General features: G+C 48.4%; 8 protein-coding genes across 8 annotated transcripts; 5 read left to right on the top strand and 3 right to left on the bottom strand.

Annotated features, from left to right (window-relative positions):
- Positions 1 to 388: 388 nt before the first annotated feature.
- rse1 (Pre-mRNA-splicing factor) lies at positions 389 to 4,423 on the top strand (the record flags this gene model as incomplete). The annotated part of the gene is made up of 4 exons (XM_031146362.1): positions 389 to 632; positions 788 to 2,870; positions 3,058 to 4,342; positions 4,397 to 4,423. 4 exons carry the CDS (start codon positions 389 to 391, stop codon positions 4,421 to 4,423), a joined length of 3,639 nt encoding a protein of 1,212 aa, XP_031008073.1.
- A 125-nt stretch (positions 4,424 to 4,548) lies between these two features.
- LHYA1_G001378 (uncharacterized protein) lies at positions 4,549 to 5,537 on the bottom strand (the record flags this gene model as incomplete). The annotated part of the gene is made up of 3 exons (XM_031146361.1): positions 4,549 to 5,207; positions 5,291 to 5,315; positions 5,391 to 5,537. 3 exons carry the CDS (start codon positions 5,535 to 5,537, stop codon positions 4,549 to 4,551), a joined length of 831 nt encoding a protein of 276 aa, XP_031008074.1.
- Positions 5,538 to 5,986: 449 nt separating this feature from the next.
- On the bottom strand, positions 5,987 to 9,266 carry LHYA1_G001377 (Pentatricopeptide repeat-containing protein, mitochondrial; the record flags this gene model as incomplete). The annotated part of the gene is made up of 4 exons (XM_031146360.1): positions 5,987 to 8,623; positions 8,737 to 8,810; positions 8,959 to 9,196; positions 9,243 to 9,266. 4 exons carry the CDS (start codon positions 9,264 to 9,266, stop codon positions 5,987 to 5,989), a joined length of 2,973 nt encoding a protein of 990 aa, XP_031008071.1.
- SPBC4.06_1 (putative acid phosphatase) lies at positions 8,889 to 10,448 on the top strand (the record flags this gene model as incomplete). Its single annotated transcript, XM_031146359.1, has 1 exon — positions 8,889 to 10,448. One exon carries the CDS (start codon positions 8,889 to 8,891, stop codon positions 10,446 to 10,448), a length of 1,560 nt encoding a protein of 519 aa, XP_031008072.1.
- A 412-nt stretch (positions 10,449 to 10,860) lies between these two features.
- On the bottom strand, positions 10,861 to 11,929 carry MTW1 (Kinetochore-associated protein; the record flags this gene model as incomplete). Its single annotated transcript, XM_031146358.1, has 2 exons — positions 10,861 to 11,802; positions 11,867 to 11,929. 2 exons carry the CDS (start codon positions 11,927 to 11,929, stop codon positions 10,861 to 10,863), a joined length of 1,005 nt encoding a protein of 334 aa, XP_031008069.1.
- A 2,635-nt stretch (positions 11,930 to 14,564) lies between these two features.
- LHYA1_G001374 (uncharacterized protein) lies at positions 14,565 to 15,178 on the top strand (the record flags this gene model as incomplete). The annotated part of the gene is made up of 3 exons (XM_031146357.1): positions 14,565 to 14,780; positions 14,857 to 14,967; positions 15,023 to 15,178. The coding sequence occupies 3 exons, from the start codon at positions 14,565 to 14,567 to the stop codon at positions 15,176 to 15,178; spliced, it is 483 nt and encodes a 160-aa protein (XP_031008070.1).
- Positions 15,179 to 15,644: 466 nt separating this feature from the next.
- On the top strand, positions 15,645 to 17,993 carry COY1 (Protein CASP; the record flags this gene model as incomplete). The annotated part of the gene is made up of 3 exons (XM_031146356.1): positions 15,645 to 15,753; positions 15,803 to 15,970; positions 16,021 to 17,993. The coding sequence occupies 3 exons, from the start codon at positions 15,645 to 15,647 to the stop codon at positions 17,991 to 17,993; spliced, it is 2,250 nt and encodes a 749-aa protein (XP_031008067.1).
- A 1,909-nt stretch (positions 17,994 to 19,902) lies between these two features.
- Positions 19,903 to 20,744, top strand: LHYA1_G001372 (uncharacterized protein; the record flags this gene model as incomplete). Its single annotated transcript, XM_031146355.1, has 2 exons — positions 19,903 to 20,113; positions 20,167 to 20,744. The coding sequence occupies 2 exons, from the start codon at positions 19,903 to 19,905 to the stop codon at positions 20,742 to 20,744; spliced, it is 789 nt and encodes a 262-aa protein (XP_031008068.1).
- Positions 20,745 to 22,725: the final 1,981 nt, after the last annotated feature.

The following is a 22,725-nucleotide window of genomic DNA, read 5'->3' as shown; positions in this document are numbered from 1 at the left end:
CGAGTACAAGACCAGGATAAGCGTGTCCTGGCCTGGATAGGATCGAAAAAGCGGCACTGACTTTCAATGTTCCAAGCTATAAAAAGCTTACCATATCAAGTGCCGCTTTTGTATCCACAGACTCCCCGGAAAAAGGTGCGGATCAACTTTAGTGCGGAGTAAGCGAAGCGACTTTCAAAAATTCGCGAAGCTTTCCCAAGTCAGAGAAAGGCTGTCAATCCATTCTTCCACCCCCCCTTCAATGATTGTCAACTGAGCTGTGAAAGCTGCCTTGCCAGCTCTGTCCAGCTTCGGTATCTACTTCGACAACTGGAAGGCTATTCTTGTCGTTGTCTGAGAAACCACACCATTCAGTTGCGCAGGTTTTCTGCACCCCCGCCATTTCAAGATGGCTACCACTTCTACTATGTTCATGTACAGCTTGACTGTCCAACCTCCCACTGCCATCACCCAAGCTATACTTGGACAGTTCGCGGGAACAAAAGAGCAGCAGATAGTTACAGCTTCTGGATCGCGTCTCACGCTCCACCGACCAGATCCCTCCCAGGGCAAGATCCTCACCGCGCTTTCCCACGATGTCTTTGGAATAATAAGGGCTATCGCAGCTTTCAGGCTCGCTGGGAGCAATAAGGGTAAGTCCTTCTATCACACCATTTTGAGCTTCACTTAGTGATAGAAAGCATGGATGGCAGCACGAGAAATACCACCATGGTTCGTCACCAGCAAAATAGAGGGAGCTGTAGGGGGGGTTTTTTTTTTTGTAGAACTGAGCTAAAGAAGTATCTAGATTACATTATAATTACGTCCGACTCGGGACGAATTACCATCGTCGAGTTCCTTCCGGCACAGAATAGATTCAGCCGTTTACACTTAGAGACATTTGGAAAGTCTGGAGTGCGCCGAGTCATTCCTGGCCAATACCTGGCTGTGGACCCTAAAGGCAGAGCATGCCTGATAGCTTCTGCGGAGAAGAACAAGCTAGTTTATGTGCTCAACCGTAATTCACAAGCCGAGCTCACAATCTCCTCTCCTCTAGAAGCCCACAAAGCCCAGACCTTGGTGTTTGCGTTAGTGGCATTGGATGTGGCGTTTTCGAATCCAGTTTTTGCCGCCCTCGAAGTCGATTATGGAGAATCAGATCAAGATCCAACCGGTCAGGCATATGAGGAAATCGAAAAGACTTTGGTTTACTATGAGCTTGACCTCGGATTGAACCATGTGGTTAGGAAGTGGGCAGACCCTGTAGATCGAACCGCCACTATATTATTCCAAGTCCCAGGTGGTCAAGATGGCCCTAGTGGAGTTTTGGTCTGTGGGGAGGACAATATCACGTATCGACATTCGAATCAGGAAGCATTCCGTGTTGCTATTCCTCGACGGCGTGGTGCGACCGAGGACCCCCAGAGAAAGCGCTCGATTGTGGCTGGAGTTATGCACAAGCTGAAGGGTGCAGCTGGTGCATTCTTTTTTCTTCTCCAAACCGAAGATGGCGATCTTTTCAAAGTCACTATCGAGATGGCAGAGGATGACGATGGAGCTCCTACTGGGGAAGTACAACGCTTGAAGATCAAGTACTTTGACACCGTCCCAGTTTCTTCAAGTCTGTGCATCTTGAAAAGTGGATTTTTATTCGTTGCTAGCGAGTTTGGAAATCACCAGTTCTACCAATTTGAAAAGCTTGGGGATGATGACGAGGAAATAGAATTTACCAGCGACGACTTTCCAGTTGACGCGACGGAACCTTATACGCCTGTCTATTTCCACCCTCGGCCGGCTGAGAATTTGAGTTTAGTTCAGAGCGTTGACTCTATGAATCCCTTGATGGACTGCAAAGTAGCCAATCTCACAGACGAGGATGCTCCCCAGATCTACTCGATATGTGGTACAGGAGCTCGAAGCACATTTAGAACTTTGAAGCATGGGCTGGAAGTCAACGAAATCGTAGAATCAGAATTGCCCGGGGTGCCTTCAGCTGTCTGGACCACAAAACTTACCCGAGATGACACTTTTGATGCTTACATCATTTTAACTTTCACCAATGCTACCCTCGTCCTTAGCATTGGAGAAACCGTCGAAGAGGTGACTGATACTGGCTTTCTATCATCCGCGTCCACCCTTGCAGTACAGCAGCTTGGCGAAGATGGGTTGATCCAAGTTCACCCGAAAGGAATTCGGCATATTAGAGCGGACCGCCGCGTCAACGAATGGGCTGCACCTCAGCATCGGTCTATTGTCGCTGCTACGACTAATGAACGACAAGTGGCTGTTGCCCTCAGTTCTGGCGAGATCGTCTACTTTGAGATGGATTCGGATGGGTCGCTTGCAGAGTACGATGAAAAGAAAGAGATGACTGGGACGGTAACATGTCTGAGTCTTGGAGAGGTCCCCGAAGGTCGTGTTCGAAGTAATTTCTTGGCCGTAGGCTGCGACGATTCTACTGTTCGTATTCTGAGTCTCGACCCGGATTCGACACTGGAAAACAAATCAGTTCAAGCCTTGACCTCGGCTCCTTCTGCTTTATCGATTATGGCTATGGCGGACTCTTCATCTGGAGGCTCTACCCTTTACCTTCACATCGGACTCTACTCCGGCGTTTACCTTCGAACAGTGCTAGACGAAGTCACTGGTGAACTCTCCGACACGCGAACCCGTTTCCTCGGCCCCAAGCCGGCAAAGCTTTTCCGTGTCTCTGTACAAGGACAAACTGCAGTACTTGCTTTGAGCTCAAGGCCATGGCTTGGATACTCGGATCCTGTTACAAAAGCTTTCATGCTTACTCCTCTGAACTATCCTGGTCTCGAGTGGGGTTGGAACTTCAGCAGCGAGCAATGCACCGAGGGTATGGTTGGTATCCAAGGACAGAATCTAAGGTACGTCAAGAACATTTTTTACTTTCACTTTTGAGATACCATGATGATTTTCTTATCGTTAAACTGTCTTATGTCCTCGTGACTTTGAGGATTAAACATTAAAATCCAATTGTTCCTTCTGATATATCTCTATTACAACTCACATAACATCGTCCGAACTTCGACAGCAGAGGCTAATATTGTTCAGGATCTTCTCCATCGAGAAGCTCACCGACAACCTTCTCCAAGAATCAATCCCTCTAACCTACACACCCCGCCAATTCGTGCGACACCCTGAACATCCATACTTCTATACCATCGAATCCGAAAACAACGCCTTATCACCTGCAACAAAGGCTAAGTTGCTCGAGGACCCTGCCATTGTTAATGGCGATGCTGCAGTGCTTCCTCCTGAGGAGTTTGGCTATCCCCGAGGACGAGGTCACTGGGCCTCTTGCATCTCCATCGTAGACCCTATAACCGAAAAGAGCGTCCTCCAAAAGGTGGATCTTGATGACAATGAAGCAGCAGTCAGCATGGCCACTGTCTCATTTGCAAGTCAAGAAGATGAGGTTTTCCTAGTTGTTGGAACGGGTAAAGATATGATTGTTAGTCCACGAAGTTCAACGGCAGGATTTATCCACGTTTATAGATTCCACGAAGATGGCAAGGAAATCGAATTTATTCACAAGACAAAAGTTGAAGAACCACCAATGGCACTTCTGGGTTTCCAGGGCCGATTGCTAGCTGGCGTTGGCAAAGACTTGAGGATATACGACCTTGGTATGCGCCAGCTTCTGCGGAAATCACAAACAGAGGTTGTCCCTAATCTGATCGTCGGATTACAAACGCAGGGAAGTCGTATTGTCGTGAGCGATGTTCAAGAAAGCGTCACAATGGTCGTATACAAGTTTCAAGAAAACAAGCTCATCCCATTCGTCGACGACACCATTGCTCGTTGGACATCCTGCACAACCATGGTAGACTACGAGACTGTTGCTGGTGGCGACAAATTCGGCAATCTTTGGCTTCTCCGATGTCCTACAAAGGCAAGTGAGGAAGCTGATGAGGAAGGATCGGGAGCGCACTTACTTCATGAACGACAATACCTTCAAGGAGCACCTCACCGATTAGCATTGATGGCTCATTTCTACCCCCAAGATATCCCCATGAGCATCCAGAAGACTAATCTGGTAGCCGGTGGGCGCGATTGTCTGCTATGGGCTGGTCTCCAAGGCACACTTGGTATCCTTATCCCATTCGTAGGCCGAGAAGACGTAGATTTCTTCCAGACCTTGGAGCAACATATGAGATCTGAAGATGCGCCACTAGCAGGAAGGGATCACCTCATCTACCGAAGTTATTATGTACCGGTCAAAGGTGTCATTGATGGTGATTTGTGCGAACGATATACCCTGTTGCCGACGGATAAGAAGCAGATGATTGCGGGGGAGTTAGATAGGTCTGTTAGGGAGATTGAGCGGAAGATTTCTGTAAGTCTGCCCCTTGCAATCTTATGAGTGATGACTTACTAATTATGTAAATAGGATATCCGAACGAGGTCAGCATACTAATTGTCATTGGCGCGCATTACGGAGGTTGGTGTTGGTTAGGATGTTGATGCTATATGTACACTAGAAGCGCTCTAAGCTCGCACCCAATCAAAAATTCATGATCATGTTAAAGTATACACCTCCCTCTACCTCAACCCAGTAAACCTCCGCCTCCCCACATCCCACCCCTTCTGTTTCCCCTTCCCCTTCAGCGGGTTCTCCCCCTCCCACCTCTCATCATCCTCAAACACACTCACAGCCATATCAAAATCATACCCCGCGTTCTCCAAATACAACACCGCAACATCATACTCGCTAACCTTACACCTGACCATCCACTTCCTCACCGTCCCCTTCCGCCGCTCCTCTTCTTCTCCCTCTATAGGCTGCGGACTCAGGGACACTCCTCCTTTATAGAATTCACCGGGGATGAGTAGCGTGCGCCGTGCGCGCAAAAGGTGGTCGGCTGTGAGGTTGTTGGTTTTTCGGAGTGCGGGGATGGGCACGTTGTAGCGTAGAGAGAGGGATGGGAGGGTGTCTGTGTCGTGGTTTAGGAAATGGAGGACGTCTTCTGCGGGTTGTGTGTTTGCGTTTGTATTTGGATTTTGCTTCTCAGAGGTGGTAATAAATTGGGGCGTTGTGTTTAAGGAGGAATATGTAGGTAGCTCGTCTGAATATGCGGGTGGGTTTATGGGTAATGAGGCATTGGTGTCTTTCGAGGTCGATGTAGCTGGTGTATAGGAGGGAGGATCCTTCAAGCCTTGCGGGAGAGGAGTCGGCGTTGTGGAAATCTGACAAAAGGGACCTTTAATCACGCATACCTGTTAGCCAGTATCTCTCTCTCACCTCTTTATAAATTACTTCGGCGTCCAAGGCTTCTTAACTTACAATATGTAGCGAATCTCGAATTGCTCTATGAATCAAGAACACAGCATTGTTAGAATGTATTCTATTTGCCACTTGAAAAATAACAGGGAGTAATATATACAAGTATACAGTTTCCACATATAACCCGCCCGCAGCAATCTAGAGTCCTGTCTTGTGTCTTGGGCTTCTCGCTCTTCTCGTCGTATTGGGGGGTTATGGTGTTGAGGTATCGCGCGCATGTTGCGCAGGACTCGTCTAAGGTCGCCATTTTGTAATAGGGGATGCTGGAAGGAAGGGCGGGAAGAGAAGATTCTATCCTAGAATGGGCGGGAACAGCCAGCTTTGAAATATAAGGTTCTGTAATTGTATTCTGTGTATGTTTGTGTAGCTCTGAGGAGACGTGAAGTGCTGTGAAGTGATGCGTACATTTCTTTATCTAATCGCAATCCGCCCCACCACTGGCAACCCACATTGGCACGTGCGCCGCGTTTGTTATTATAGAAGGAGCATAGGGTATTTGGACAGAAGCTGAGATAGTAGAGGTTGAAACGGTCAGTTTAAAGCTCCTCGTTGTAAAGGATCACCAGGGAAAGTCCTGCCAAGGTCAGGATATAGCATTTCTTTCTGTATTGCCACTCCATTCAAGCTTTTACATCTTGGTATCTATGTAAATACACTTATAAACTACATTGGCTATGTGGTCTTACATATGGTACATCATACCTCTAACATGTGCAACTCCCTAGCCAGAGCCCAGAACTCGTGCTGCCCATCCTTCCCTCGCTCAGAAGCTGGAAGCGGTCCTCCACGATCGATTCTTGTATTCTGCACCAACGTCCTCGCAAGATCCAACTCCTGATTTTGAACCAAGGCAACTAGCAACGTCCTCAGCGTATAATAACTAGCCTCATTCGCCTTATCATTAAGTTTCCCAAGTATCCGCAACGCTGAAGCCGTATCGCCAGCCCTAGCATAACCCTCAATAACACGATCCCAGAACACGTTATCCGTGCTACCGGCTCTGAGACGGGCGGCGTCGACCAGGTTCCTGACGGCGTCGAGGTTAGGTGGCTGTAGGCTAAAATGATGCTCTATGAGCATGGTGTAGATGTGAGGTGAGGCCTGCAGGCCTTGCTTGGCCATCCGTTCGAGAACGGCGTTCACAGCTGTCATGTCTTCCTGCACTATTTGCAACAGCTGGTAGATAACTCTGCTGTAAGTGTGCAGACTTGCTTCGATGCCTACACTCGACATCTCTGAGAAGATCCCAGATACGATCTCAACTAGTCGTTCAGGGCTTTGATCGCCAATGTTACGAAATGTCTCTTCCAGAATGACAGTGAAAGTCGTCGTGTCAGCAGGGATGCCCAAGCTGTGCATTTGCTGCAGAAGCGCCTTGACTTCTTGGGATCGGCCATCTCGAATTAAGGGACGAAGAAGGATGTTAAAGGTAGCGGCATCAGGACGAATATCTAGTTTGTTGGCCCAATCAAGTACCCGGGAGGCTGCCTCATCCTTCCGCTTTCGTAGAAGACCAGAGATTGCTGCGTTGATAGTCTCAATCGTAGGCTTTACAGCATCTTGCAGAGCGACGGGCAATACCTCTGGCTTCTTGTTCCCTTTCTTTCTTCTATTTGCCGCCATCCATAAATGACCCATTTCGCTCAGAGCTTCCAGTCCTGCCTCTGGTCGGCCGAGATCTATGAGTCCACTGATACGCGCGGTCCAACACGGAACGTCAGGCTTAACCTGTGACTTTTGCATCCTTTCCCATATAGATTCAAGTGCGTTTTTATCTCTTGCGACTTTGCATCCAGAAAGCATCGAGGTCCAAGTTTTAACATTTGGAGTCAACCCATTGCCAACCATGTGATTCCATACATCGATAGCACGATTTGGCTTCCGGAGCCCCATATAGGCCATGATGAAGAAATTGTACAATTTCGGAGATAAAGTCTTCATTCCCTTATCGATGTCAGTGGAAGAGGCATCATCTTGTTTGGAATCCTGAGAAACTGGTAATTCCATGGCATTTGCCCATAGCCTGTCGACTTGGGGGCCATCTCGCAGTTTGAAAGCATTCTCTAGTCGCTTGTATAAATCAAGTTCCATGTAAGGCTTAGCGGAAAGATTGTCCTGTGCTATTTCCGAAGCAGGTGCGGATACTTTCTGGGGTTCTGTCTTCTTCAAAACCGTATCCCTTACCATAGGCCACTCTCGAACGACGAAGTCCGAAACAGCTTCCACACCCGGGCCATGTGCAGCCTCAAATAGTTGACTAACATCATACCCAGAGCCTCCAAGTGCATTTCGTAATGCAGATAGAAAGGGAGCAGCGTCCAAAATAGTGCTTTTGTCAAGAGTAAGGTCTTTTTCGAGCAGGACGAATGTTGCAACAGTGATCAGAGGGATGCTGTTCAGCTGGCGGAACGGAAATGACGGAGCTAGGAGAGCGAAAGGAGCTAAAGCTCCACCCAGAGTACCGCGCTTTCGTTCTGTCTGGACCACGTCGTTTTTGGAGATATGAGGTACACTCGACCAATTGTATGAAGTGGGATCATCAGGCGATGGGGATAAGGAAGGGAGGTCGGACTGCCGGCAGATAACGTTCCAGGCTCCGAGAAGATCCATAAGAATCCGTTCTTCTCTGGCGAGGTCTTTTAAGGACTCTCGTCTCAAGATTATGATATTTTCAATCAAAATGAAGACCAAATCTGCCCAATCTTGACCGTGAAGCAACCCCAATTTCAAGTATGCCCAAGACAATTCCGAGACGGTTGGAAGGGTTTTAGAGAATGGATCGCGAGATTTTGCTTGAGTGAGTTGTCTCAAAAGTAGCCTTGCTGGAGTATTCACGTAGGATGGCATAGTCTGTCGGTTTTGGAGCCAAATGTCTGGGCCGAAATGCTCCATGAAGAAATGCCAGGAATCCCCCACCGAACTATTCTCTTCAAGCATTTTCTTAAGGGTTTCGGCATTCTGGTAGGGCTCTAGAGAGAATTGAGGTTGGAGAGAGCCATCTTCTGTGGATTTCGGTGAGAGAGTTTGTTCAAAAAGCGATTCGAGGATGTCTCCTTGTTTGTTCTCCACAGCCCTGGGTATTCGTCTCCTGGGAAGGGGGTTCCAGCTAGAGCTCCTCTCCTTCGTGGCCCCTTCTTCCTCTCCCTGTGCCGATGCATTATCACCGGTTTTGGTCGTCTCATCTATCGTGATTCGTGGCTTGTTGCTGTTGAAAGATATAAATGTGGCTCGGAAGATCCATTGCGAAGGGTTGAGGGGTCGAATTTTGGTCAGTCTTCGGCGACATGCTGTACAGATATGGTACGAGTTCATCCCCGTGGATTTGGTGTTGTGCTGTCAATCATTTACACGGCTTGAAGAGAAGAGAATGGACGGGAAATATTGGTACAGTAGAAGCTCCAAAAGTTTACTGTAGGCGCAAATAAAGTTTGGACCCCCTGTCAAACCCCGGAATACGGCCACGGTACGGTAACTCCTAGGTGTTGCTCTGGACCACCTACCCAACCAAGTACGACACAACCTTCGAGTAGCTTGAGATAGCAGAGAATCTGGTGGTATTACTTTCCGGAAGGGCAAGGAATAATAAATTGTTACAGCCATGACTACTCTTCAACCTCGCAAACCTTACTCCCAAGAGGAGCTTAAAGCGCTCTACCCAGAAAACTTACAGCTACAACTCGTCCAGATCCTCCTCCGCCACGGTGAGCGCTCACCAGTATCAGCACGTTTCCAAAATGCAGGGCTTGGTGCCTTCTGGCCGTACTGTGCAATTGCAAGGCAGATGGTCAGCGCGACTATGGAGCCTGGCAAATGGACACCTCTGACCTGGAGAAGGCGTTTGGAAACATTTGGCATTGATGATGGTCCTGTAATAGCGACTGGGCCAAATGGGGAGGTCGATTCAGTCTGTAACTTGGGAGAGTTGACTGATAAGGGAAGAGCGACGACCTACGCTCTGGGAGAGAGGATACGCCATTTATACGTTGATCAATTGGGATTCATGCCCTCTACGATTCAGGATGCTGATATGATCTACCTACGAGCGACTCCCATCCCACGAGCATTAGAGTCTCTGCAGCAGACGTTCTGGGGGCTGTATCCTTCACAGTATCGATCTCAATCGTTACCGCCAGTCACAATCATCACTCGGGCGCCAGCAGACGAGACACTTTTCCCAAACGATTCGAACTGCAGACGTTTCGCTGCTTTGTCGAGGGCTTTTGCACAGAGGACTAGTGATAGATGGAATAGCACAAGTGAAATGGAGTATCTCAATAAACTGATCGGCGAATGGATGCCAGAGAATAGCAAACGAGTTGCGGTGGACTCCCACCCCAGACTTTCTGGTATTATGGACACCATAAACTCTACTCTGGCTCACGGTCCTGAGACGAGGCTACCGAAAGAATTCTATGACGCCAAAGGAAGAGCTATTATCGAAAAGATCGGAGTAGAGGAGTGGTTCAGTGGATACAAAGAGTCCGAGGAATATCGGATGTTGGGTATTGGTGGTTTGATGGGAGACGTAGTAGCTCGCATGGCTGCCAGCGCTGAAGGAAGTGCAGAGGATGGATCTAGTGAAATTGGAGGCAAAGATGGCCAAACTGGAGTCGGAAGGGGTGGTGAAAAGGCAATTAAACTCGGCCTCAGCGGATGTCATGATACAACTCTTGCGTCAGTGCTCTCATCACTTGGAGCTTTCGATGGGGAGCCATGGCCTCCATACACTAGTCACATTGCTTTTGAGCTGTTCAAGAAGACAGGCACACCAGTTAGACAGGCTCCCGCGAACCGTACCCCTATCTCTCCTTCGACGGGATCGGAGACTACAAGCTGGTTCGGCAGGATATTCGGCGGCAGCCCAATTGCCAGTCAAGGCCCAGTTGGAATTGCCCGAAAAAAGGTCAAGGACCTCCAAGAATCCGATCGTTCAAAATTAGACGGCTATTACGTTCGACTACGATATAACGACAAAGTCATGACAGTACCAGGCTGCAAGCCAGCTGGCAAGCATTTGGAAGGCGACCCATCGTTCTGCACGCTTGAGCAATTTAAGACCATTGTTGATAAATATACACCTGCACATTGGAAGAAAGATTGTCATAGCAATATGGAGGTCTCGCCGTTTCCGCAGAAGCCGGAGCCGGCGGGGTATTAGAGAAGACAGATTTATATTTCTGGGAGAGCATGGCGTTTTGTAAATTGTAGATAGATTGAGCACGCCTAGACAAACGAGATTCATCGTTGAGCATACTTGCAGAAGCACATGTTTTTGCCTTAATTTGAAATTTGTGACAGCACATTTCATTACTTTGCAACCAAAGCCATTCTCTCCCCATCATGATGATAATACAATCGCAGCATCCAACCAAGAGCCGTATAGTATCCATTTTACACCCTCTCGTGCTGCAAAGGTCGGCACTCATTATCATCGACTTTGGGTTTCACACTCCGCCTGACACATTATAGATTGATGCCGTTTTTTCAGTCCGCCGGGAGCCCCTATTCCACATTGCCTCCTGGTATATTCCAGAACGCCAAACTCCAAAGTACAAACCCTACGGCAAACACTACGAACCCTCATCCATAGGCTCCCCAGGATCCTCACCAGCGACCATCCCCACAACTCTCTCCAAATCCTCAACTTCCTGCTTCCCAAGCTTCCTCCCCTCACCCTGCCACTCCCCATCCCTCACCTCCCCCATATCCCCTAGTTCAAGCCCCCTCACACTCTCAAGATGCCTCTTCGTCTGCTTCTCCACAAACTCCAACCTCTCCCTCCTCCAGCTCTTCTCCTCCTCTCCCACCAACCCCGCCTTCCCATTCCCATTCGCCAGCACATCCAACCTGGGCTTCAAATCTTGCAGTAACGCCTTCAGCGCTGGAAGCTGGGAAATCGTAAAGGAAGCCGTCGTCGTAATGGGGTGTTTCCCATCTCCCGTCAACTCGCCCCTATCCTGCAGGAATCCAAATGCCGGATATATCGCCTCGGTTCCCTCGCCTTCTACTTCTTCCTTCTTGGTTTCTTGACTACTCTTCCCGAGTAAAGCCTTTAAGGCCGCAATCGTAGCATCATTCTTCGCCGTCTCACTAACGAGCAATGCATGCAATTTCAACGTCTCCCTTACCCTCCTCCTCTGGACCTCCACACTCTCTACACTCGGCCCATCCCCCTCCCTCATGCCCCCAAAATCTAAGCCCTCATAATGACTCAAGCGCACCCAGTCCCTCACCTCGGGTGGCACAGACAAGATATTCCTCAAGGTCCAGAGTTCCAACTTGTCGAAATTCTTGTCGATTTTCGCCTCCAGCAGAGTTTCTAATTGGTGTACGCCATTTTCGATCTCGTGTTTTATCTTGGAGTGCAGTACGTCGGTTTCTGCTGCGGTGGCTGAGGAAGGGATCTTGAATCCTAGGTCTGATGGGGAGGCGCGCGTGAGGCCGGCTTCGACGGCGTCGATTGCTCGGAAGGCGAGGATATTGATGCTGTTTACTATGTCGTCGATTAGGGCCTGTGGGGTTGGAGAGGTTAGCTACTGAGAACAAGACGCGTCACGTTGGGTTATGTATGCATACGGCTGGTCTGTAGGTTAGGTGCTCTGTCAACAGAGCCACATCTGAGTTGATTGATGCGCTCATTGTCGTGATGGAGAGGGTTTCGATAGATGCGGATGCAGTTTGCGCCAAGGTGGCTTGCTCCAATTTGAATTATCGCAGGATGTTGGTCTTGATAGGAATTTATTACAAGGTTTGCGTAGCTAGGCCTTATAAAATAAAGTGCTCGAATAGGTAAGAGGCTGATGAATTGTATTGATTTTTATTGTTTACTTGGACCCCTCATCTCTCGAAGTCTACAAGTACGGAGTAACGCGTCCAACGGTAGTCTGTTTGCGCCATAGATGCACTTTTGCCCTTTTTGTTTCTCACTCGCAGTCTCATCCTCCACTTCCACCTCCATTTCCTTTGTCATTTGCGTCAGACTCCTTAATGTGAATTAATTGTCAAGTGATATCCTCACAGATAACAAAGGTGAAGACCCTCAATAGAGCAGAAATCTCCCGCGTATCAATTCTCAAGTCGCACCTGCCTTGCAAGGACCGTCGAACTTCAGTTAGCAAGCCGTTAAGTATATATGGCAAGTTATGAAGATGTAGCGGAGAGCTCAGGGGCATGTTCATGTCAAAGTATCCTTCAAGAATATGCGGCGATGCTTGCCCCTGATTTAAGCGAGCGTCTTCATTTGGCCGTACCACAACATTGCAATTACGCCCAGTGGTCACATCTAGACATATAATTAAAGCCATGTCCTCTGGCAGCATCGTGCTGGTCTCGTCCTATGCAACGCATGTTTTTACCCTATAGCTAAAGGCTTTTTGCTAAATGACCGACAAGAACCTTGGATTTGGCCGAAGCGCGATGTGTATAGTTACGTACGGCATGAGAGGATATTCGAGGTTAGATTCTGATAAGATGAAAGAAGAAACGTGCGATGCCACCGAAATATCCAGCAAATGGAGAGATCAGCAGTAGACAAGCATTGAAAGGATGTTCCTGAAAGGGGTTCAAACATGTAAGAACAATGATGATTGAGCAGCGCTGTCTCGAAGGCGGCCTGCAAAGAAGGCTAGGACTTCAACGCCAACAAAATCTGCTCGCTATCATTACAAATAATATGTATTTCTCAACCTGAAATCATCCGGGATGCCTTTGAAACTGATTATGATGCCTGACTACTTGTTTGTAGGACCTGGATGCACGCGAGTATGGCTTGGCTTGGACAGTACCCAAAACAATACCAGCGCATCCAACGATTGCCACGGGCCAAAACGTCCAGTACTGCACCGTATCTCTTCGACGAAGAAGGTTTCTCTAAGACTTCGGCCAATCTTTCCACTCGTGTTCCCAGCACAAGAAAGTCTCTCGCTGTAACATACACCGGCCGGTCCGGGGGAACAAACGGATGAGCGTAGTGCAGGTCTAAGAATAGTAGACGCAATAGAGGATCAGGATTACTGAACAGTACTGAGTTTGATCTTAGCATATTTCGGAAGAAGCGTTTTGTAGCTTTAGTCTAGCCGAAGAACATAAGAGAGCAGAATCTTGCGGAGGAAATAGGTACTTTCTTCTGAAGTGGCGCGCGGGTCCACAGGATATGCCTCTGTGCTAGCAAAAGAGTACATGGCGCCTTTGGATTGCAGCATAGCGATACAGAATGAGGGATGTCGGAAATGGAGAGAGATCTTGTTGATTTGTCGTAGTAACAGGTGGAGAAAAGGTACATCTACCCAGCGGGTATTGACTTGAAGCAGGTTGTGTAGAAGATATGTATTAACATCCGATGAGCTCAGGGATGTCCAAGAGGTAAATCGTTTCGCCAGCTCACTGGCTACTTTTTCTGCTGAGCGAGAGCGAACTGGGTTGAGATTCCCGTACGCTTTCAGAAGAATGACGAGTGGACAGTTTGTTAAGTTTATTGAATTACTGTATGCATCGAATACAAGGCCTGAATCAAACTCCCTAGGCTCGCGGTTGATGGTAAGATCAGAGGACCCGTCGGTATCAGTTGTTGGAAGGAAGAGAATGAACTGCCAGCCCAAGACAGCAAATACGAGACATCGCTGAGCTATAATAATATCAGATGTCCCTGAATCCGGGTCAAGTATTCCCTCTTTACTGAGACTTTCTACAATCTCGTCGATGCTAAGATTGTTTTGGGAACGGATTAGTCAGTTGATAGCCAGGAATATTTTATGAAACTGAGGGTTTCTCCGGTATGTTTTATATCGAAATCGTGTCTTTGGTGAAGAGAGATACAAAATCAATAAATCGACTGGGGTGTTAAATTCCAGGAGACTGCAAGAGAGATACGAGGCATGGTTCAAGACAAAAAGACGGTAGATGAGGATACGGACGAGTCCTTTTCAAAGCTTGAAGGATACATGCTTTGGTAAAGGATGCAGTTCACCCTGCAAAATGAAAGAATGCAATACATTAGGGTACTTTTATTCATCTAGCTGTGAGATATTGACTATGGCGCTTCTTAGTGTAGAACCACACTGAAAACCAATGCTCTGATCGCTGTAAAATGCGGGCTGCTGCAAGGCTGTGGGGACATCACATCTCATGCTGGACAAAAAAAAGCGGCACCAATTCTACTGTTCAAAGGCCTCAAAAGATACTATATCAAGTGCCGCTTTTTCTGTCTGGGGCAAGCCATATTGACCTTACCACACTTGAACAACTCTTCCCCTCTTCCCCGCTTCCCCTCTTCATCATGAACCGACAGCGTCAGATTCTGTCCAAACGTACCCTCACAACTGTTGCAATCATCAGCTTGGTCGCTTTATTTGCCCTTTTCAACTTCCCGTCCATCAATCCGAGTCGTCCGAACCTCGAGAAATCATATCTCTCAAACTCCAACATGGGCAAAATTGTGCATATCGTAATGTTTGAGTTCAAGGAGGAAGTAAGCGCCGAAACAGTGAAGGATGTAAGAATACCTCTTTACACCGCCTCTTTAAAGCAAACAGAGGAACTCGAAAGACTTCGTACTAATTCAATACCAGGTCTGCAATCGCCTGCTAGCACTCAAAGACCAATGTTTACATCCTACCACAAACACGCCGTATGTCAAGGCCGGAATGGGAGGAAAGCAGAACAGCCCAGAGGACCTGTCCGTAAGTAACATGAGATAGATACCCCGTTTTCCAACCAGGCTGACGAATTTCACAGGGCGGCCTTACTCATATCTTTGTGCTCGAGTTCGCAAACCGAGCCGACGAGATGTATTATTTAGAGAAAGATCCAGCACACCTCGCTTTTGTGAAGAGTATTGACGGGCTGGTGAAGAGGGCGCAGGTGGTGGATTTTATTCCTGGCCTCTTGTAAAAATTTGTTGAGAACTTTGTTTCTGCTCTGTGCATTGCAAATCTATGAAAGAGTATAGATGTGGTTATGAGAATCGTAACTCGTTATTCAATTAAGCATATAACCTTTGTACGCGTTCAAATCCACGCGTTAGAATTTGTGGTGAAATTGTGAAGCTACGTCCCATAAATATGACTTTTCAAAAAGGCATAATCAAAGCCAAAAAGTTAGGGCCGTGTATATCTTTGAAATACAAATTTCATGCCTGTTGTATTGCGAAATAGGAAGCTCGTCTCGAGTAAGAAGGATGAAAGTCCGGGGATTGGCAGGGATTACAAAGTAGCACCGCTAACCGCGGTTTGACACCTCTCAAACTTCAGCAACATCCATACAACCCTTATTACGCCTACGAGCTGGTAACATAGCTGGTGTAGCTACCTCCATTGCTATTCGATCTGATGATTCTCTCCTCGGCAGCGTAAACACAATGGCGGACTTCGCAGACGCAGCCTTGCGAGAGGCAGCCCAAAATGATGGGCCAACTTCAGTTCAAGAAGAGGACAACAAATTCCAGAAGGCGATTTCGGCATGGCGGAGTACGTGTTGATATTCTACAGCTCCTAGTACCTTCTAACGGTCTTGCAGATATCGATTTAACCTCCATGATCCCGAGCTTGGATAGTACCGCTTCGGAGATTGTTCAATATCAGCGTGACTCGACGGTCCAGCGCAAGGATTTGGCACAGAAGACGAAGGATTTTAGGAAGCTGGATGATTCGGGGAAGCTGGGTGAGATCAAGGGGTTACTTAAGGGTAGGTGGTCTACGGAAGTCAAAGATGTTCAAAGCTCAATTCTATCCTAGCATACCAGACCTTCATCGACCTTCTTACAAATCACTCCAAGTCAACAAATTCGGCATTTTTATCGGTTTACTCTTCATTATCCGAAGCACCAGATCCATACCCACTTCTAGAAGCCTCAGTCGATTCCCTACTCTTGTCGGAAGATACACTACCTAAGGTCGCGCAAGAAAACGAACATCTGCAGAAGAGCGTCAGTAAGCTCACCACACAATTGGAAGAGACCGAAACGAGATGGGAGACTGAAAGGGCTGCTCGGAAGAAGCTAGAAGAAGGGCTTGAAACAAAAGTCAAAGATGTCGAGACGTCCTGGTCAGCAGTGGTAGAAGAGAAAAGGGGGAATTGGGAAGCTAAAGAGAAGCTCCTTGAGGAGAAAGTAGAGAACCAGGAGCGACTGCTGAATGAAATCAAGGCTAGCTACGAAGTCACACAACGACTTGGACAGTCAGAAAGCGATGAAAACAATACTGGCCGTGGCCATGTAACAAGCGCAGAATTGGAGATGGTAAACTCGGACCTGGAGCGGACAAGCGTACGATTGGCAGAAGTCGAGGCCCGGAACGAACAACTACGTGTAGAATTGGCGCAATCAGCATCGCAGGTCCCGAGCCATCCAGCGTTGAATTTGGAGGATGATCCTGGATATATGCGAATGCGCTCTGAGAATTCATCGCTCATGAGAAAAATGGACGCCGCCCGAGTTGAAAGAGATGCAAAAAAGCGGGAGCTAGATGGCAGACTAAGATCTCTTGAACGGGAGATTGGAATGCTCAAGGAAGAGCGAGATTCTCTCAAAACAAAGGTCCAGAAATGGAGCGACTACGAAGATGTGAAGCAGGAGCTTGAGGTTCTGAAGAGTATTGAATTCTCAACTGGGGATGATGATGACCAGGATATTCCGGATTCCGTAGCTTCTCACAAAGGAGTAGAGAACGGGGCATCGAAAGGGAAGGGCGACACGTTGGAGCAGCTGCTTCTTGCTCGAAACAAGAAGCTTAGTGATGAGTTAACCATTCTAAGGGTATCTCACCAAGACTTGCAAAGTCGACTCCAGTCGATGCAAGAGGATCTTTCAAAGACCAATGCAGACCTTGAAAAGGCACAACATCTGAATTCAACTCTGGAGAACGACCTCGCTAATGTTCAATCCGAGGCAGCTACTGCCTATCCATCAGCAGCCTCTGTAGCCGGAACCTATGCGAGCCGCTATCCCCAGTCCTCGGCCGTAGGAGCCGGACGTAAAGGTCGTATCTCCCCAACCTCATCAATCATATCTGGGTTCGATCCAAGATCCGCTTCGTTGGGTACAACATCGCTAGAGCAGCTGAGATCGGGTGAGCCGGTTGGTGGAGGCTCGGGTATACTGCCGATGATTACGGCTCAGCGTGATCGGTTCAAGAAGCGGAATACTCAACTCGAGAACGAACTATCAGAGAGTCATCGTACACTCTCGTCCCTACGGCAAGAAGTTGCATCTCTGCAGAAGGACAACCTCAATCTATACGAGAAAACAAGATATGTCTCGACTTTTAACCGCGCAGCGCCAACAACAACTTCTGCATCTTCATATGCCACAAACCCCAATCCTTCCACTATCCAGATGTCCTCATCAACATCATCCGGGCTCGCTCTAGATCGGTACCGCTCCGCGTACGAATCTAACATATCACCCTTCGCCGCCTTTCGAGGCCGCGAATCAGCTCGTGCTTACAAGCGCATGAGTCTCCCCGAGAGGATAGTCTTCTCGATAACGCGGATGGTTTTGGCTACCCGAACAAGCCGGAACCTATTTGCAGGATATTGCGTCGCGTTACACGTATTAGTTTTCTTTTCCCTGTATTGGCTTGGGACGGCAGATGTTGAGCAGCACGGGAGTCATTTGGGACAAGGTGTCGTGGCAGCTGCTGGGGGGACGCTTGCTGGCCAGAGCGAGTCGGATTGGAACCCAGAAGGGTTCAATGATAAGGCATCGTGAGGTGGGGAGGGGAGTCTAGGAGATCTTGTATTATTAATTCAATACTAAACATGGTCATAGAGCCAAATTTCTAGAGTGTCGGGCTTAATATTTGCATCGGTTCTTACTTTCATTGGATACATTGGTCGATTATAAATGGGACGTCTCTACATGAACATTGAACAGACAATTCCTGATTGTCACCTTCTGCCTTGAGCGATGGAGACAAGGCTCCTTTCCTTTCCCTGCTCACTTTACTCATTAGAAAGTAAACATCCCATGTCATTCCGGTATGTATGACACGATAATACTACAATCGGAGAAACCTTCCTCTTAATCAATACTCGTTCCGAACATTTCAATCAATAGTGGAGGATAAAGTGGAAAATGGATTGATTGGCCTCGCTGGGATAGAGCCGCATCCATTTTCTAATATTGCGCAACAGGACGCCAAGAAATCCAAAAATAACCTAGTACTGCACTGTACGTAGCGGAGAAATAACCGCCGGGAGGGATCTAAAGATAGATAGATTTCAGACCGATATCTTCTATCAGCCAATCGATGGAAGGTTACTAATTTGATGAAAGGCTTCTAGTGAACAAGTATCGCGCGTCTATTGCTTTCGAACTTAATTTACCTTCCGGATCGTGTTGCGAGAGTCTTGGTATGGCATGTTAGATTGATATCGATATGCCTTGCTGGAGGGATGCGGGGAGCGAATGGAGAAGAGGAAGGCAGGCGTAAGGTATGGTATGGGATGGTGTTACTGTAGACGCAGCCGCGAGATGGGGTTATGAATAGATGGATTAATGGTTAGATGAGTAAGTGGTGAGTGGTGAGTGGTGAGTGGTGAGTGGTGAGTTCTTTAATAGAAATACCTAATGTCTTAAAACACCAACACCAACTCCAACATCTTCACCAAACACCAACAATCTAACCCGCCAACCCTTGTTGTGTTTATGAAGTATAGAGTTCTGAGATCCTAATCATTGAGTTTGAGTTTTCTTGATCAATGTTTCCGGGGTCTCATGAGAAGCCTTTGATAAGAACAACCAGGCTGAATTAATCTGCCACATGCTCTTGGATGGAATCACTTAGAGGAGGGGTAGAATGCTTTACGCGTAGTGTTTCTATCGCCAAAGTCTCCTACAGTACACCTTCCCCTCTGCCCCTCTTTTTCTGTGTTGGCTGCAAACCCACGCTCTATACCCCTCCCCTTCCCTCAATGATTCCATCCAGGATTTGCTTAACAAGCGGGCCGACCTCAGCGCGGCCACAGCGTTTATCCTATTACCCTTGTCTCGGTAGGGTTAGACAAAGTCTGGAATGGCTTCTGAATGGATACAGACAGTTTGGAGCCAAGCTTCAAGCGCCCCTGGCAAACGAGACCAGACCAGCCGACCTATATGTAGATCTGCAGATGCAAGCATGCTTCACGCCCACTCACAGGCTCTCTTTCTTTCTCACTACTGAATTCCAGCCAATCAGCGCTTCCATACGGCCATCTTTAGACCTCGTGCGGAACACTAATGTCCCCGTTTTTAGAACCCCTACCTTACTACTACTACTGCAACCCTGTCTCCCGCTTCGTTGCCGCCATTGAACCTGCTAATCAACCTTCCCAACCTTCTCTTCTACCGCTACCAGTATCAGTTACAGGATTAGATCAACTTTGCATGCGCGCAGACGCTCAAATGTATAAGACGTTTGAACCTCCATGGTAAGTATCCAACTCATCATCTGTGCGTCTGTCAATCATCTCGACCTTCCCTATATCAACCTTACCTCCCCCGGCCATCCCATTTATCTCTCGAGTGCACATTATCTTCTCTTTATGTTCATTTGTTTCCTTTTCCTACTTCAGCGTCTTTCCTCTTCTTCTTAATTATCGATTAATACTTTCTATCATCCATCCATCCAACCTTCACCATGTTATGCAACTTATGGGTAGCGTCTGCGCTGTGCGCCGTTGCTCTATCTGCTCCAACAATCCCATACTCTTCAGCCGCTGCCGAACGGCCTACTGAGATGAAGGTTCTGTCCGAGTACTTCAACATGTTGGGTTCGAAAGTTCAAGCTGGGAATCAGATGGCAGAGGCGCCGGTTTGTGATTTAAGCAATGCAGTCCTACCTACAGCTTGTAAGTCTTCCAGTATGGCATGTTCTATACAGAGACTAACACATATACTGCAGCCCCAACAGCACTCCCCAAACCATCCGAAGGGCTGGTCCTGAAGCATGTAGCTATTGGCAGAGGAACACAAAACTACTCCTGCTCAACCGGAAACGCCACCGCACCCCCAGCCGCCGTTGGCGCTATCGCAACCCTCTACAACGCATCATGCGTAGCATCCACCTACCCAGACCTCCTCAACCTCCTCCCCAGCGTCGCGCTGCAATTCAACCTGAGCTCCGTCTCGCAAACAAGCCTCACGCCCTCCAACCTAGCCATCAGCGGACACCACCTCTTCACCAACACCACCACGCCCTTCTTCACCCTCAACACAGACGCCATGCAACTCGGCGTTGCGCCCTGCGCCAAGAACAACTCTGTCAGTGCGCCGACTAGCGCCGTCAAGGGACAGTACGATCAGGGCTTCGGCGCTGTGGCGTGGCTGAAGCTCACGGCGAGGAGTGGTGCAACGGGGAACCTAGAAGAGGTGTACAGGGTTAATACTGCGGGGGGCAATCCGCCTGCTACTTGTGCGGGGATGCCGGCTACGTTTGAAGTGCAGTATGCTGCTGAGTATTGGTTTTACGAAAGCGCATAGATACGACGATACTATCGATAGAAACATGTTCTTCTCTTGCCCCCGCGCCAGAATTTGGGATGGGCGTTCAGGGGCTCCTAGAAACGGCGGTTTGGGTTATTGGTATTGGTTTTGGTATTGGTTTAGGAAATTGGTATACAGCGGGGCAAGTTCAAGTAATGCTTAACTTAAAATACACTATATTCGCGTTTCAATCTTGGCTTTTTATTCATCATACTATTCTTGTCATAATTATAACCCGTGATGTGACTGACCTCTTATAAAAGCGGCCCAGGAGATTGTTCGCAGAGCCGACTCGCTCAACTCTAACTTTCATCAGCAGTGCCTTCCAGAGTCATTAAAATCCTGGCGTGAATGTGCACAATCTATGTTTAAAGTCAATCGCCGCGTCGCGTGCTTAGAAAACAAAGGACTCGACAGAAAATGAAATAATAAACTCATCATTGTTGATCAACACGGCCAAGAAACCCCTCCTAGCCGTCAACGCCCATCCATCCATCGCCATCGTCATCTTCATCTTCATCCACATCCCCATCTCCCTCCATCAACCTCCTTATCAACTCCTCATTCGCCTCTTCAAAATCTAAACGTTCTTGTTCCTCGCCCGCAGCTGCTAAATGTCTTGCCATAGCTTGATCAGCTGCGTCTATCGCTGCGTGATCGTCGAGCATTAGACGGGCGGCTAGTTGGCGACTTAGCTCGGAGTCTGAGTCTGAGTCTGGGGGTTGGGCTAGGGATATTTCGCGATCGGGGGGTATGGGTATGGGAATGTTTGTACTGCCGAAGCTGTTAGGGGGTGGATGTGGATGTGGATATGGGCTGGTTGTAGAGGATGCTTGATGGGTGGCGAGTGCTGCGTTTACTGGCCAGCATGTTTTGCTTATAGAGTCTGCTGTGTAAACGGAAACTGCGCTGTTTAGTGGCATGCGTGAGCGGGCGCGACGCGCTTCTTCTACTTCTTCTTGATGCTGTCGTTGGCGCTGTCTATTGCTTGGTTGCTTTGGCTGGGTTCGTTCGCGGCGAGTCCGATCTTCTCGAGCCCTTGTTTCGCCCGCTACTGCTCTGCGATTCCGAGAATTTGCTTCAGCGCCTGTCTCTCCTCTACGTCGACGGTTCCTTGCCTGTCTTTGCAACTGGGCTGGGGCTGCTGGCCGATCGCGGGTAGCTCTACCAAGATGACGGGTTGCCTCTTCTTGGGCCGCTTGAGTGGCGATTCGAAGTCGACGGGCATGTGTTTCCTGAACTCTCTGGGCTACTCTTTCGGCTTGGAAACGATATGCTTCTGCTTCGAGAGTAAGTACTCGAGTGGGGTCATACCGTCCTTGTTTGATTCCTCCCATGGCCATAAATGGAATGATTCCCCATCTCGCTGCTTCCTCGTGCGTAGCCTGCCAGTGCGCATCCGTCATGTCGTATCGCACACTAGACTGTAAGCCGACATCTACGGGCCAGTCTACGATATCCTGGAGCCCTTGTCCTATCCCCAGCATGGCATTCGCCCAAGCCGGGCCATGCCCATTCGACCCAGCACCCCCATTGCTAGCGTCGAAGCTTGCCCTACAAGCTCGGCACTCACAGGTATAGTAATACAGGAACGCATGCAGCATCTCGTGAAGCAGAGTCGAAATATAACAATGTTCTATACGGCCAGTATACTCATCTCGCTCGATATTCAGCATAATAGTTATACGCCCCACCGCCCCTCTACAGCCATGGAAATGGCCTTCCCGCGTCTCATCATGCCCCAGCCGGATATTCTCCCTCAGTGGCTTCAAGCCCCCACCAAAGAACGCCGCGTTAAAGATATCGAACCACGTCTTCAGCATGCGCAGAATGGCGCGCTCGTCGCCGTTGCAGCGCGGGACGCTTGCCTTGAGGGTTTGCACCTGCTCTGGGAGGAGGTTCCTGAGTACGTTTGCGCTCGCAGCGGTGCAGAGGGTTTCGACGAGGTGGGTTTCTTTGAATCGGCCTGCGGGCGTGT

This window comes from Lachnellula hyalina, assembly GCF_007821495.1.
Source record: "Lachnellula hyalina strain CBS 185.66 chromosome Unknown contig00019, whole genome shotgun sequence".
In the NCBI taxonomy this organism is placed as follows: Eukaryota; Fungi; Ascomycota; class Leotiomycetes; order Helotiales; family Lachnaceae; genus Lachnellula; species Lachnellula hyalina.
Note: the sequence above shows the minus strand (reverse complement) of the source record. Positions and strands in the feature narration are given on the sequence as shown.